Source organism: Rhipicephalus sanguineus, chromosome 1 (assembly GCF_013339695.2).
Source record: "Rhipicephalus sanguineus isolate Rsan-2018 chromosome 1, BIME_Rsan_1.4, whole genome shotgun sequence".
Lineage (NCBI taxonomy): Eukaryota > Metazoa > Arthropoda > Arachnida > Ixodida > Ixodidae > Rhipicephalus > Rhipicephalus sanguineus.
The window spans coordinates 250,041,416-250,058,338 of NC_051176.1; the positions used below are offsets into that span (position 1 = coordinate 250,041,416).

Here is a 16,923-nt window from a genome sequence, read left to right on the forward strand (position 1 = left end):
GCAAACGCCATTTGTCGGCGTCGATCGTTTCGTGCGAGCAGGTTTCCCATGTCTCGGTTTTGTCGCTGGCCTGACCGACTACGACTGGTGCCGGCGGCGGGCGCGGCGGAGCGTGGTGGACGCGCTCCGCGCCGGAGCCCCTGGAGCGAGCATCGCGCTGCTCCACCCGTGGCGAAGGGGGAGGGAGGATGCCGGTTCAAGGACCTTCGGCCGAACCTGTTGCGTAGCAGGAAGTCCTGGCCTGTCCGGCACGGAAAGAGAAGCGCCGCTGCTGGCCGCCTTTGTCCTGGACGTCCGCCGGGCTGGACCTATTTGACTGGGCGTGGGCCTTGTTTGCTCGGCGACGAGTCCTGCGAAGCTCATGATGCGCAATGCGACGGAAGGGCTAAGGCGTGCGCGTCGAGGAGAGGCAGCTCGGTGAGTGCATTTCGCAGTGGGAAATTAGACGCCAAGTCTTGGGCAAGTACACTGCTACAACTCGAGAGTAGCGAGAGTCAAGTCAACGAAGGTAAACAAATGCTCACTATGCTATGGCACATGCTGCTAGAATGATCTTTATGAACATGATATGTGTTCTGTTGAAAGAGTGTCGGACTGTCATATACGGCGACGAAGACGGTTCAAGACACTTATAAAGTGAAATACAGAGATAGAGGGGAAGAAGAAGAATACGATATATCGGAGCCGGAGCTGCACGTAAAAGGCCTATGTCGTCGAGTGCGGGTTGTAAGGAGGTACATATTTATATTGACGTGGCGAAAAAACAGCGACAAAAGTCAAGGTGTTAGGGGATATGGTCTAATACGCTGGCACCTCCTGTCTTGCGCACTTCCTGAAACTTGCGAGTGCGTACTGACAATGCGCTGTTCTGCGGAAATGCTTCTAGAGAAATGATCCGCATAAAGCAACGACACCATAGCTCGGCTGTTTTTACCCGATACAGTAGTCCCGAATGATATATATCATAGACGAGCTGAGGAGGCGCGATTGAGCGACCTGCAATCGACTGTGCCCCAGGGCACTCCACGACGGGAATTTTTCCTGCGTTCCTTCGGGTGTTGCCGCTGTGGGCCGACCTTGAGTAAAGAGGAGTCCCCCGCCAAAAATGTCGCAGCAGAACACGACATATCGTAGTCCTTCTCCGTCACGGACCCTTGCCCATGAACTTCCAAGTCTCTTCCTCCGCGAATGGCCTCCTCAGCGAAGGTGCGCTATGCGCGGCGGCACCATCACGACGTCTGCGGTGGCCATCAGCGCCACGGATAAAGCCGCCGGCGCCGGAACGAGCGCCTCTCGGGAGGGCCCGCGTAATGATCGGCAAGTCGCACTGCCTGCTCGGCCCTTTCTTCCCGCGGGCACAACGGGCAGAATAAATCACGACTCGAATTCGTGCTCGCGGTGCTTCGGCGCTTTCTTTTCGTCCGACAGAGGGTAGCCCCTCTCGTGTTTGCACGCCAGCGACTCCTTCCGCCGAGGGGCAACGTACCCGCGGCCGCCGCCATCAGCCACGCAACGTGCCTCGCGCATTTCTCCGCCGTGCATCCACCCTTCCGCAGGCTTCCTCCTCGCTTCGTATACATCGCGGACTGTTGCAGTTCCTGCTCTCTGGAGCGTAGCGCTACTCGTTTCGTTTTTTATTCTTTTTTTTTTGCCTTTTCCCCTTTGCTCCTATGCTCTTGGACCTGTTTGCTTCTTTCGCTGCCCGTTCGGCGACGGTTTTCGCTTTCGTGCGGGCTGGCAACCTTGGAGGCTCGCGGCGCGCGCGCGCACTCGCCGCTCGTCGCCGTGACGCAAGAGGTCCCCGAACTTTTCGCTCATTTGCTCTCGTCTTCGCACTCGCCCAACCGTCCGCGCGGCTTCATTCTTCCCGCCTTCTACTGGCCCATGCTGCGTCCACTTGCGTTCTTCTTTCTCGCTACTTTCAGCCACTCTTTCCTTCTTGACATTGCCGCTCGCACATTGGCTTGCTGGCTTTCGTTGATTTTCTAGCGTTTTGCCTGCGAGTCCTGGCTAAGCTCGCGCTCACTGCCCACCGCGACTGTTCTTTGTCTCGGACGTGTAACCTTCCTTCTTAATTGGCTTCAAGCCTAGTTCATTACATGTGCCGAGCGACGATCGCGCAATTATGCTTCCGCACCCTTTAGCGGACCAAGGGAGGCTGCATGTCATTCTGGGACGCTCGCGCAAAGCGATTCCCCGACTAGTTTCTGCATACGCCGGAGGCGAGCTCTCTTACGCGCCCGAGAAATCAGGACATTTCCTCTTACAGAGCTGCGCCATCTTAGAAGCTTCCAACGAACGCAGCGCGCCGTGCCATTCTTCTCGGTGTTCTTAATAACAGCACTGGGGCCAAAATCTGCTGGATAATGGTGCTTCGGGAAGATTGGGCTCTCCCATCTCTGGCCACCATTACAACTACAAGCTTCGGTACTCCGCCATTTTTTTTTTTTTTTGCGGTTGCCTTTTTTGTTGTTTCGTCTTATGCTGATGTTTGAAAAGCACGTATCTTATGATCTTAACGCGTGTTATGAGTTTCAACCATTGCCGGACGTCTTGAGAGCCGGTCGCCCGGTTCCGCCCTTCAATGCACGCATTACCACATGTATAGGGCTATAGAAGGCGGTCTTCGCGGCACATGTGGTGTTGGGCAAGGAGGGCACCGTTGAACTCTTTCTGAAGTGTGACGCCTGTACAGGCAGCGTAACGTCTCGCGATATCTGATGCCGATCAATAGACGTGTGTGTGAATTATAGTATGCGCCTATATACTTACTCATCTTTATTGTCGGTGCCATTTTAGCCATTCAGTATTCGCAACCCCGTTCAAGGCATATGGGTGTAGCATAGTCGATCGCTGCATCGTATACGCCTTGAAGTTTTTGGAGCTAGGCCGGTACCTTGGAGACGTTGTCCCCTGTTGAAGTTATATTTTCTAATGTTTCTCACTCCAACGCTTTCGGAAACTTACGGAAGCCAATCTAAAGAACTTATATTCCATATTATAGCTCGAGTAGTCAGAAAAAATACTTTTTTTTTTCTTTTTTTTGGCTAGAGTCTAGCCGCATACCGCGCTTGCATGCTAAATATGCTGCAAATGTCGAAACTGCGTGCAAGTATAACAAGAAGGAATTCACCAGGAATATTGTTCATTTGGTTTTCGTTTTCAATACCCCTGCAGGACTTTTCTTCGTCCCTCGTTGATGAGTATGCTGAAATTGGTTTGTTAGCAGCGTTCTGGTTGTGCTCATTAAGCACAGCTGGGACGCCTTACAGAATGAGCGGGAATAGGCATACCAGCGTTATTTTGTTGCTACATCAAGTCAAGAGATAAAAATTATAAAAGAAAGATGGCGAGACGGCAATCGAAAGCTATGCATCACATTGAGAAAGCAATAAACGTTAGTAGATGAAAGGAAAAAAATACACGAAAAAAAAAAACACGGGAAAGGATTCGATATCTATGAAGAAAGCTACCAACAACGTAATACGTAAACAGAAAAAAAAGACACTTAGAAAAAGGAATTACACAAGACGTACACTAGGGAGTACTTGTACAAGGGAGACTTTGAGATGTTAGTATAGACAGGATGAATACTAAGGAGATAAAGGCGTGTGATAGAAAGGAAATACAAGGCGAAAACGCTGGGCAGAGGAGAAACGATGAAAAAAAAGGGAAAGGAATAAGCAAAGACGATGATTACTACAGAAATGAAGAGGCACAGTGGGGAAACGTTGTCGCAGATGAAGTATAGAAACCGAGCGATTGGGAAAAAAGGAAGTATACAGGCGAAATGGCGGGAATGGAGAATACAGAGGAGAAGCGTCGAGGCAGTACTCCGGAGAAACGCTGAAAGGGAACTAAATACGTACGGAAACGTACGTATTTAGTAGGGTAAGAAAGCAGGGAAAAGGCTGGATATTAAGCAGTACCAGTCCTGGCGCGGAGAGCGAGAAACATTTATTGGCCCTCAGGCTATTAGTTGTCCGAGATTATATAGCAGGACGTTGGAAAGGAAGAAACGCATATACTACGAGCGTTTGTAAGGGGGTACTCAATTACTAAAAGGAACTACATGGGACAACAACTATGGAATGCTATGGAAATAAAAGAGAGGCTGCGAAGTAGGAAGCCCACAGGTGGAAGCTTCGGCATTGAGGAAATGGGGAGGACCGACGCTGAGAAAGAAGCAGACAGCAGGAAGCGTCGATAAAGGAGCACAGAGGGAAAACACTGGGTTACTAGGCGGTGTACACTGGAAGAACGCCGTGGTTGGGGTGAAATGCACCGAGCTAAATGTGGCAAAAACGAAATATGTCGGGAATACGATAGCTGTGAAGGAGTACATGGGTACGTGGGAGAAATCGCCAAAGAAAGAAGCACACGTGATAGAAAGTACAGCGACGGACGCTGAGCACTTTCAAATTTGAGAAGGCACACAAGCCGACAGAGCAAATTTTGGGAAGCAGGCAGAGCAAGCACTGTGAAGGGATAAGCGGACAGGGCGAACGCCGAGAAAAGAGCCACGGACGCCGCGGGAGCGGATAAGTAGGTACGCACCTCGAACTTCGGGGGGTGAGTTCACAGGGAAGACGCAAGGTATAGGAGGCAGTGCACAAGGTGTGATGAACAAAATATGCGGTACGGACGCTGGCAGAAAGCCCACAGGCTTAGCATTGGAACCTTTGAAGGTTCCAATGCTGTGACGGGTCAAACAGAGGGCAGACACGCGTATATATAGGAGATGTGCTGGATAAGGAGGGAACTTGGGTCCTGCTTTAAGTTTTGTAAATGGCACGATTAAAAATTTTGAGATAACAGCGGACCAAGAGAGCGAGATAAAGCTCTTTTGCGAAAAGCTGAGAATAGACAGCCCGACGGCGCTATAGTTCCATGTTATTCCAGCCACCTCCTTTGCAAATACGTGGTGTAAGATACGGCTCAGAAGCAAAGGTGACAAAAAGCGACGGGCACTATGTAATACCACGTGGAGCAAATTCTCTACTGCGTGGGTTTTCCAACGTATTGTCGCAAACCAAGAAGCCCCCGAGTGTCTATTTCATAAACACTCCACCAACCTGTGCGCTGTAACCTTTCCGAAAACCCGGACTCCGGGGATAAGCAGCGGGTTCATACGAACCCTCGGCGTACTTCATAACAGTCCACCCTTCGCTTATTTATTTCTCCCTTGCCTTCGAAAGCCAGGTCTCACTGAGTAAGCAGCAGGTTTGCGATTAGGTGCCGATCGGTCTTCCGAAAAGAGACACATTGAGCGCGGTGTTACGTTGCTTGCGCAACGCGTTCCTTGCGGCGGCAACGGCGGCTCGGGTCGCTCGCGCGTTGCGGCGGCACAGAACGGGGCTGCCGCCGCTGGGGAAAGCAGGCTTGCCGCCGCTGCTTCCACCCTGCTTGCCGCCACCCGGGCGACCCGCGCTGATTGGCCGCTAAGCGGCGGCGGCAAGGGAGGTGTATTCGCCCTTGACACCGATCTGGAGTCACGCAGTCAAAACAAACAACACTGGAACCAAGGGGCCCCAAAGTGCCGGCAGCCAGCTTGGCGGGCCCTTCTCGCACACGCGCGCCCTACGCCTTCGTCGGCCAGGTGCCCCCGCTTGCATAACGCTGGCTGTACACAACGCTGGGCGTGCGATCGATTAGCGTCTTGAGGTTCCACCGTGTAATGTAGTCTGAACAACTGCGGAGGTGTGTGTGCGTGCTTCTTAACTGCGTATACACACGAGCATATGAATGCGTCGCGCAGATGATTTCCACATACGCGCGTGCCGCAACCGTGTGTTGTCGGTAAGCGCTGTCGGATTAGGAAGGGGAGAAAAAATGAGTTTGTTGCCCGAAGCTACGAAGGTATTCCGATCAACACTGTCATGGGCTCGCCCATCACAGTTTTGATCGGATCATAGTGACGCGACTTGTAAAGAATTAACTGGGTCATGCGAAAGCCTTCCTCTAAAACAAGATTATGGAATATGAAAAATTAACAAAAAAATGCGAGTAAATTCTAAATAGGTTTCACTAGCGTTCTTCCTGCATGAGGTCGAGAAATGGCGCTGGGGAAGTGGAATTCTTTTAGCCACACTGGACGCTACCGAGACATCCAACTACGAACTTTTCACGCACCGATATATACCGTTCGGCACTGCCGCGGCATCCTTATCGCTCCACAGCAGCGCTATGTTGCGGCATTATTTCGCACCATCTCATCGGTATCACCTCGCAAATTTGTGTGGGCAGCGGCCGCCTTCGTCACGAATATCAACGTTACTCAACAAAAAATAAATGAACTCGTCTGTACACGCCACTCTGCCTCTTCGATTCGTGGCTTCAGACATGCAAAACCGTTTCATGGTTTTTAGTATACGCCAGAGAGCGCGCATAAAACATCTGTAGTGCATTCGTGCGATATTCGCAACTCGTTACAGCTGCGGCATGAGTATCTATATAAGGCATATGTTTATATACGCAATTCACCCCTGATTATACTTTTGTACAGGCAGTTGCGCTCGTATATACGGAGCGTCTTGTAGTGATTTTTCAATGCCTGTCACGTAAACAACCGAGGGCACGGTAGCCGCAACCAAAGTTGACAGGCAAATTTTAAAGCTTTAACCTCGTTTCGCTCACTGCAAAATCAGGATGCCAACCGCCGCTGAAACGCCGTCTAAAAGGGAGAGATAAAACATGGCTGTTTATTTTCCTTTTCATGTCCTTCTCTCTATATACGTCGCCGCGCACGTATACCTGCCTCACCACCGTTCCCTCTTACCAGCCATCGTCGCTCTAAACTACTAACCCGCCGAGCTCAATGCTAACTACTCGGCTGCGGTTGCGACAGAACTTCTCAAGGACTCGCGGCGGGAAGGCACTGTAGACATACTATATGACCGGTTTGTTGTGCAGATAACCGAAGTCGCTCAGGGAGCCCACAAGGAAGTGCATATATGAGTCCGGACATTTTGAGCAGGCAGGGGACGGACGCGCCCACCCTCGTCGCCGCGCTTTGGGAAATCCGGTGCCACTTGCCATAAATTGCGAGACAACTCACGAGGCGCTCAATCAGGTCTCTTAAGAGTTGGCCAATTGGTGGTCCCCACTTTTGCGAAACTTGGAAGGCCGGCCGCGCTGCTTCGAAATAATACTGGGAACGGGTATTTCGCCGTAATGGGTTCTCGGCGACTTCCTACATGAGACGACACGAAAACAGGTGTTATCGAAAAGCCGCCAGTGCTTAGCAGCCGCGCAGGATCCCCACATCAGAACGTTCTTCCCACTCCCCAAATTTAACGAGGTCCTTAACCGGCATGGCGGCGTGCGTGGTTAAGCTGGCCCCGTTAGGGGCTACGCTATTAGAGATCGATTGTGAAAGAGCGGTGGTTCCATGGAGCTATCTTCGGTTAACGCACGCCCCTCGCCAGGAAGCGCACATCGGGGGCTGTGGGGGCGGCCCGCTGGATGACGCGACCGAGGATGACCGCGCACGGCGAGCGAGACGTGCTTTCTTGGTGGCTGTGGCAGTATAAAAACAACAACAAATGGGAGGGGGGTGGTGGCGCGCACTCCTCTGGCGCCCGTAGGCCGCTCGATTGGCCAGTTGATCTTGCTATCGGTGCGCGCGAGAATAAGGTCATTGCTCCTGGGCCCCGGCTTCCTCCTGCTTGGCGTGACGGGTGCCGCCGCCGGCGAAATTGCCCTTGGATTGGCTCGCCTGTGGAACGGCCCATGAGGAAAGGGTGCCAGGAAGAAACCGGAATGGCCGGAACCCGGCGTGGACCTGCTCGGCGAGCTACGTGACGCGCTCCCGGCGGCAGTTCCGCTTCCTTCGGCGCCCGTCTCGCGCTTGGAGACGTGCACGCCCATGCCTCGCCGTTGTGTCCTACGCCGAGTCGCGGCGCCACGACGACGGCCCCGACGCAACTGGCTCGCGGCGTCGCCGCATAGCGTCAAGGACGCTACGCATAATGCCAGAACGCTGTCTGGTCGCCCCTAGCTACGGAAATAATAGCGCTGCACGTCGATCGGGCATGGGGAAGGGGTGCACGTACGATACATGCAGGCACGCAATCAAGAGACGCCCAGCTTGGGTACAAGTGCAGAAAACGCCACGAGGAGCAGTATCACAACCAGGTTACATGGCTCCGATGCTTGGTTCACAGCATTAGGACTGTGCAGAATGGGAGAAGAGAGCCTCATTTCAGCACTTTCATTTTTTTGTCCATATTTATCTGTTTCTTTTGCGAGAGCAGATTTGGCCATGACTCAACAACTGGTGCGCGTGTATTGCTGACTGGTAGATAGGCGTGCATACGGGAGTATCATGACCCTCTGCGGCCCCAGTGGGGTAAAGGCGCTGCATGAACTCTATAGCACCTTGACTCGGATTATGCATGTTTGTTCGCATCCTGATTGCTTAATGCCTACTGCGTCGAAATACGCAAAACAAACATTTCGCGGAGGTTTTTTGCGTTCATAGGGAGACACTTAAGAAGTTATAACTTTTCAAGTGTCTTTGTGCGTAGGAGAATTTAGAAACAAAACTCCGTTTTACAGCTGCACAACTATAAACGCCACATGGATTTTCTTGTTCAAAAAGAGGAATCTATTCATAAAATTCATATAATTTCTTAAACCACTTTTTATTGAGGAGAGTATGGTGGTGGCTTTACATTTCTCGTTCAATGACCGCTAAGTGACCCAGAATGCGAGGAGGAGAGAAATAAAGAACGAAGGGACGGGGCGGTCGTTGCAGTATAGTTTAACCTCCTAATAAAAAGCCCTGCGTATGCCTATGGGCCGGAAGGCTGAGTAGCTGGCACACGGACAGCATAGGGCGACGGCGCGAGACACTTCAGAGAACCGGACACGTTATGGAGCAGGAAAAGTGGCTTTTTTTAGAATAATACTTAAAAAGAAAGAGCCCACACCACCATGCTGTGATGAGGTCTCTCATATACGAGTATACGCTTATCTTCCCTTCAATAAGACTAGCTGTGGTTTTTATTTTTCGCACGCGTCACTGCGAGTCCTGATTTAATTTTCCACTCTTCCGTAATCATTCCTCTTTCGACACGAATGAATAACACCTGAACGTTCGCAGTATACTCTATCTGCTTCGTATTGTCTTTCGGCTGACCTCAAAGTACACCTGGAGCCTGCAGTGGCCCATCAAAGTATTTCATGCTTCTATCGGAAGCAGCTGTGTTTCGATGGATGGGGAGTTATTAACTCTCCATCCTCTATTGTGAAAAGTTATCACTGTGGCGACGTCTTTCCAAAAAATCACTTCCTGCATGAGGTTCATAAATCTCGCAGTCAGCTACAGTTAAGCTACGCTATATAGGTTATATCACTTTTTAAGAACAGCGTCAAGTGGCCGGTCATTCAGCCGCAGGGAGTGTTTTTTTTTTTTTTCTTCATACGCCAAGAGGCATCCGTCCTTTCACATGACGTCGCCCACTGCTATACGCAGTTTGGTTGTTCGGAGTCATGCAGCGTGCATACTTACCGCTGCTTGCAAATTAAAAAAAAAAAGTGGTATTACAAATGACTGCATGAGAACCAACTCATCGCCAGCTTCGCGGAAGAGCTGAAAGGCTCGTAGCCCATAGATGTCGCAAGAAAATGCTTGCGTTCATACTGTTCAGTGCGGATGTGTCCGCACAATGGTTGGTACTTCGTTTGTCTGGCACTGGCCCAACTGTAACTTGGGCGTTCACAAAGCAAGTCACAAAGATATTGATTATTTATTTACACAAGGTCAGGACTGACAAATACCACGGCCGGAGCGAGTGCAATCGAAGAATTCGCCAGTACCATGCAGGAGAATCTCCGATCGGGGCTTACCAGCTTGACATCGCAATCCCATAACATTTTAAATAACTTTTTCAAGGGCGATCAGCCCTTTGGGTGATCAGCTTAAACAGCACCCTAGGAGAGTTTACAACCGCTTATGGAGACCGCTCTGCCAACTTACGATATATGTATGACTGTGCTGCGCGTTCTGCGCTGGCCTGGCGGTTGTTGTTTGTTGGTCTGTTTGTTTGTTTGTTTTTGAACAATGAATGCTGCTTGTGTTTATGCTTGACCCGAGCTCATAGACCTTTCCTTGGAGCCCGATGCATCGGCAGAAGTAGTTACTCGTCATGTACAAGACATGGCCAAGGTTATCTTAAGGCTTAACATGGACGGTAAGTTCCTGTACATTTCTAACAAAGCTAATGGTATTGCTTGAAACGTGGAGCCTGAGGTACCTCCATGGCATAAATGAAAAAAAAAAACATATTCTGTCGATCCGTACGACATAAGTACACACCGAAACAATGCGAAAAAGAAAACAAAACGCAACAAAAGTTGCAGTAAGCTTGGTTCGGGTAAATAAAACGATATTAAGAGCATATAGAGAACTAATTTGCATTGAAGCTTAAGTATCCGAGTGATACTCTGAAAATGTAATGCTTATTGTCAGCAGAGTTTTTGGCGTTGCAGAAAGCAGAGACGAAGTAAAATGAAAGATAAGTGCCGACGGCATGTTCACATTTTCACATTATCTATAGTGACCCTTGATTTTCGAGACGATTGCTATCTATGCTATAGCAAACAGTTTTCTCATTTTTCTTACAACAAACTGATCGCATAAGTGAGCTAGGAATGTACCCGGCAGCTTTTGGTGCCCTTTTTCGCACTAAAAGGAGTACGCGAAAGTAACGCCAAATCTGTGACATCACAAATGCGCAGTGAGTGCCAGTGTGTAGAGCCGAGTTCTATACTCCATCTCACAAGCTGGTTGCAGCAGGGTGGAAGCTACGAGGTGCAAACAAACCAGATGCTTACGCAGCAAGACATGTTTGTACTAATTGCATTATAATTGGAGAAGGTTAAGAAAATTGCGTTTGTTCGGCACGTGCTACGTCACTGCAATACGTGATATGCTAATCACAATTCGCATGTACGTCATAAGCATTTAATTATTATATCGGTAACTGCCGATAATTGTGATGACGAACCAACATGGCAGCGCCCATGCAGACGCGGTCGCCCGCTTCGATCCGAACTCGCGCTTCTTTCCCCCGTCCTGGCAGCAGTAAATAAACGGTGGAATCGGCTATCGCTTTGTGTCATCTCACGTTGAGGACAAAATATCAGGTAAGTTTTGTCCTTACTATTGAAATTAGCTGTTTGTTCAGCCACGCCTGTTAAGCCTTGTACCCGAGAATTTGAAAATGAATCATGTAGACAGTGCGAAATAGAAGCGAATAAACTGCGTTCGAATCGTCAGGTCGCAAATATAACGCAAACACAGGCGTCGGTCTAGAACTTAAGGGCCCCACAGCTCAAGACGGCGACTTTATCATAAATTTCGAGGGACTAGGAGCCAGTGTCGACGTGTGCTGCCATGTGTTTTTTTTTTTTTTTTTTCGCGCTACCGTTGCTGCCCAACGCTAAGGCTGTTGGTTGCTACCATGTGCTCGATTTATTCGCCCAACATGCGTTTTTTTGTTTTTGTTTTTTGCGTCTCTGCTGTTGCTGCCCAACGATAAGAGTGTTGGTTGCTGCCATGGGCTCGCTCTACCAAAGCTCTACTGGCCCAGTGCGTAAGCGCGGACGCTATGGAAACGCCGAGCAGACGACGCGGCGCGGATGAATACATCGTGAGGGGGGTTCGCTCTTCCTATTGGCTAAGCAGCCCCGTAGCTTCCACAGTGCTGCAACCAGCTTGTGAGATGGAGTATACGAAGTCGCTTTCGTTTTCAGCGAGCATAAACGGAGAATTCGAAAAGATTTCTGCTATCTGAAACAGCTTTAATACTGGTGTCTACAGTGTCCCTTGAATGAATGAATGAATGAATGAATGAATGAATGAATGAATGAATGAATGAATGAATGAATGAATGAATGAATGAAAACAACTTTTATTAATGAAAACAACTTTTATTTTGTCCCTTTCATCGTTCCGTCAAAGTCAATATAGTATCGATTAAATTCGCACCGATCGTCCCCACTTAGAAAGCGCAAACATTGTAATCAACAGTTTGATGCAATGGTGTACCTTGAGTTGTATTATTTCTTCTCGCAAAGAGTTGTCGGGGGGAGGCTGTTAGAGGTGATGGCGTGACAACGGGGATCTGAGAAAAATATCGAGCATCGCGCCTTTCATTTTTATGACATCGTAATTATAATGGGCTAGAGAGACCAACTTTATTGTCACAACTGCTCATTGTCAGATCGGTTGCCGCTTCTAACGCATCAGGGTCCGTATTCACAAAGGCCTCTCACGCTTGAAATGCTCGTAAGAGAAAATTTCAGTCAATGCCCGTACCCACGTGGGTGAGGCCCGCAGCCGACCCTCCCCCTTGAGGGGAATCGGCCCCTCAGGACCTCAACAAAGTTCTTTGACTGACTGACTGTCAGTCAATACTCATACTGTGAATATAATTAATGAATTAATTCGGCCAACGGCAAAGGGGCACTTACGAATGAGGGGCCGAATCCACAAAACTTTTCTTTCGTAAGGGCTTTTTTTGCCATAAGCGAATCTGCTTTGCTAACTGCATATACATACGTAACCCTTCTTACAAATAACTTTATGAATTTGGACCCTGAACCGGAATTACTCCGGCAGAGTAAAAAGTGCTCCCTGTGCTGCCGTCTTCTAGCTAGCACTGTAGCATCTGAATTCGTTGGTGTTTTTTTCTTCTTCTTTTTTTGTCCAGGGCACAAGTTTACAAATCCGGAAGAAATATCTCAGAGGCTAGAATCTGGAATTTGGTAAGTACCGCTGCGCACAGGGGATATGCGATCAGTGTCTGGGTACACATTTTTAAACATCGCTCAGGTCTCTCCTCAATCTTGTTATTGAAACCCATACGTTTGCATGTGTTACACTGGATGATATATGTGCGTGTTTTCAGTCTACGCGTAAGTGTTTGAGAGAAACGCTGCCAGCGAAGCGAACGTGGCGTTTTTGCAGGATTCCTATATATGTGAGACAGACAAACTTTGTCTCTAATAACCTGAGCTACTGCAAGTCCATTAATAAAACTCGTTAATTAACTTTTTGGGGATAGTCATAACGCAGCTGTTTATGTGGCGAATTCGGAGGTAGTCATATTGTATTGTATCATCCTTTCTTAAGTCTTAAAAATCTGTCTCGCTCGAGATATTCATTATTAATTTTATTACATTATGTCACTTTTTTTAACATGTCATGGCTCCCACATTTGTGGAATCTTAACTTGAAACAATTTGCGTGTTTGATCCTGATGCCGACATCATGAAAAAATAAAAGCGGGGGGGGGGGGGAGTCTTAATTCAAATCGCTGTAGTTCGTAAAAAAAAAATTAGGAAGCTTCGCACTAGCGGTGACAAGTCTGCAGGAAGTGCGGAGATGCGCGGCCTGCCTTCTCTTCATGTTTCTCTCTCTCTCTCTCTCTGTCCGTCTATCGAATGACCAACACCGGCCACAGTGACAGGGGAGTGTGTAGATGTCGCTGAAAAGGGGGGGCATCGTATATCTGTTTCTCGAAGCGAGCTGCGGATGCGACAGAAACGTTCAGTTCACCTCCGCTGGTGGGTACAGAAACTGTGCCCTTTCTTTTCTTTTTTGTCGCGGAGCGGTGCACCTTGACACATTGTATTATGCCGCGTATACTTCGCAGAGAGAAAGAAGATAAGCAGCCAGCTTGCGCTGATCGATGTCCCTTGCGAGGTGAAACCCATTGTGCACGTTCTCGCGGACACGTTGCACTAGCTGAACAATACGCAACGAAACTGCGGCGACCTTTCGCGTAACGAAGAAAAAATGCTGAGTCCTACAGTTACTCCCACGAGACAGGCAGGAGACCACGCAGATCACGATTCGTCAGGTACCCCATCGTCCTCCTTTATTTGTAATATTTCTTGCGCCACATTTAGAAATATACATGCATATAGATGTAAGGTGAGCGTTACTTATCGTAAACGTGTCATAAACCTGGCATTATCTTCCAAACGTTATTGCTATGAAGAAGTGTGCTAGGAGATGAATATCATTCTAAAGGCTCTGATATGTTATCAGGGTCCTGCATCAACTTTATGGACCAAACCTTGTTCGTGGGGTCCGCTTGCGAGTAGCATGTTTTTCCCCGTGGTTGAATGTGCGCGTCTACTTTCATTGCAAGTTGTATCATAGTTAAGTTATCAGCGACATGTTGTGAGTGATTCAGCTTTGTAGATATACAGGGTTGACGCCTACGTGACTCAACAACTAAGTTTACCGCGGTTAAGTGCCACTTGTGTGAAGTTTGTTTTGCCTGAAAATGAGATTACCTGTAAATAAAATGATTAGCGTAAGCAGCGTTCGTCCTTTCTACTTCTACTTGCGTTCCGTCCCCTGCGCAGTTTTATTTCAGTTTTCAATAGCGTAAGTAGCCTCTGGCTATATAAAACTGAAGAAAAAGAAAACCATGGGAAGGAAAACAAGGTCAATATGACACTGTCCGCTCGCTGGCCGGTTCACATGTATATCTCACCTTGTCAATATGAGAGCAGCCTCACAAATGCTTAGGTCACTACGCTGTTCCGGCTTGTTCGGGTTCCGGGTTGTCCAAGTGCCAAACGAGTGACCGAATGCTTAGGTCACTACAGGTTCCGGGTTGTTCGAAAAAAAGGGCAGTGCAGATGTCGTATGTGTTGTATCCGGCCAATATGGGAATACCGAAACCAATTAGGTTTGAATGAGTGCTGACGTGGTATTTCTAGCTCTTTTTCATCTTTTTTTTTAACCTTAGCGAATGTCCTATGTAGGATCTAGACCGTATATAAGCAAAATATTGGCAAGCCTCAAAGCACCCTACATAATTTAATGTAATAGCTTTCCTGACAGCCGGGTTTGATTTTTTTTTTTTCGGTGGTGACTGTGCAATGACGTCACGACGCTGAAGAGGGTGGTGGTCGTGTGGGAGTGAAACAGTGCGACATTTTGACACTCGCACCGGCTCTGATCTCGGTCGTGTCCTAATGCAGCTACACTGGGCCTCACAACAAGTTGCAACACTGGATGCGAATGAGTGAGCCAGACCGAGAGACCAAACGTCGCAATTCATACTTTTTAGAAGCGCGCGCCCGTTCGCTTATGTTGGCAGCCGTAGTCGACGGCAGCCATAGTCGCTTATGTGGCAGCCATAGTCGGCTATACGCGCACTTTGTCATGCATATTAATCATCAATCGAGGTATAGCATCGAAGAGCTTTCTTTCTTTCTTTATTTATTTTTCTTTTGCACGCACATGCAGCAGCAAAACCGACGTGGTGGACAGCAACACGGTGGTGAGGGCGAGGGGTCTACCGTGGCAGTCATCAGACCAGGACATTGCCAAGTTCTTCAGCGGGCTCAACATTGTCAAGTGAGCATTTCCAAAACAGCCTCAAACACTCATTCGTGCATGACTATGGACGAGCAGCTAGCTCAATAAAATGAAGCTGGGTTTCGGCGACAGAGCGAATACAGCGACCTTGCGCTAAAGCTTTGCAGAATTATCGACGGCAGTGCCGGTACACACCGCCGCTGGAGAGTGGTCGAAACAAAATATGAGGTACACGACAAACACGCCGTTTGAGCGTGTGTTGCGCATACTTGTGGAACTTTGTGACCGATATCCGTAACGTGAACAATTGAGACCTTGAGCTCGGCAAAACTCCCTAGCGTGACACTTAGACGAACGATAAGCCGTGGGTCGTTGCTCGTTTGTGTTTGCATATCAATTTCTTTGCATCGGCGGCGACGCTGAGTCAGTGGCGTGGTGAATGAGAATGTCGTATAGATTGATATAGGCGGTTCAATGCGCCTGCAGCGATTTTAGATTGTTGACACGGTATCCCGCGGGATCACGAACCTATTATTTAATGTACACACGTATAATGCTGTTTGAGGCTACATACCGACATTGATTACTGAAATGAGCAGCGGTATTTTCGCGACTCGCGTCCTTCCGATTAGAGAACGGCGCTTATATCAAAACAAGAACGAAATTGGGTGACAAGAGAGCCATGCGTTATTCGTATGCGCATTTTTCTTCGCCAACGCATGTATAGCAGCGACGTATACGCAGCGATTCAGCCACCCCGATGAAGTGTGGACGTGTGCCTGAATTGAAACAGCCGAATACACAGTTTCTGAAAGGCTCGCTCTGACGGCTTCTCTTTTTCCGCGCACTGAGCAAGGCACTCGGACGGTACAGAGGGAGCGCTTACTCGGGTGCTTCATGGCTGCCGCCTATACTTTCTGCTGCTGCCTAGGTCAGCATGCTCTCTGCAACGAAACGCACATGGCTCAAAACGCGATTATGTATCTCTGTTTCTTCATGTTTCTTAGCAGAAGATATCACGGACTCTCCCGGCTCCCGATACATTATTCGTACACTGCAGTCGCTGTCTAACCGCACTGTGCGTTCTGTGCACGCTTAATAATAATTGTGGGGGTTTAACGTCCCAAAGCCACGATTTGATTATGAGAGACGCCGTAGTGGAGGGCTCCGGAAATTTGGACCATCTGGTGTTCTTTAACGTGCACCTCAATGTAAGTACACGGGCCTCAAGCGTTTTCGCCTCCATCGATAATGCGGCCGCCGCGGCCGGGATTCGATCCCGCGACCTGCGGTTCAGGAGTCGAGCGCCATAACCACTAGACCACCGTGGCGGGTTTCAATGCACGTTTGCGGCTGCATGCTCGAGGAGCTTCCAGTGTACATATGCTCTCCCGGTTTGAACTCACTAGGATAACGAGTGCTGTAAATACCCCGATCCCACGTGAATTCCTTTCTATGTAGCCGCTGCCTTACGCAGCATCTCACGAACAGCCTTTGAAACACTTTCAGCGAAAACAGCGGACATATAACACGTGCACTCATTAATAATGTTTCAAATACAGTCCCACAAGACA

The 16,923-nt window shown here is 48.9% G+C and overlaps 1 protein-coding gene across 3 annotated transcripts in view; it reads left to right on the forward strand.

Annotated features, from left to right (window-relative positions):
* Positions 1-16,923, forward strand: part of LOC119377372 (epithelial splicing regulatory protein 1) — a 119,115-nt gene that overhangs the window by 61,632 nt on the left and 40,560 nt on the right. For all 3 annotated transcript variants that reach the window (XM_037646884.2, XM_037646878.2, XM_037646872.2), the window contains exons 4-6: positions 10,107-10,196; positions 12,720-12,774; positions 15,278-15,388. In XM_037646884.2, the coding sequence (XP_037502812.1) occupies positions 10,107-10,196; positions 12,720-12,774; positions 15,278-15,388 (256 nt within the window). The remainder of the gene's footprint in view (positions 1-10,106; positions 10,197-12,719; positions 12,775-15,277; positions 15,389-16,923) is intronic.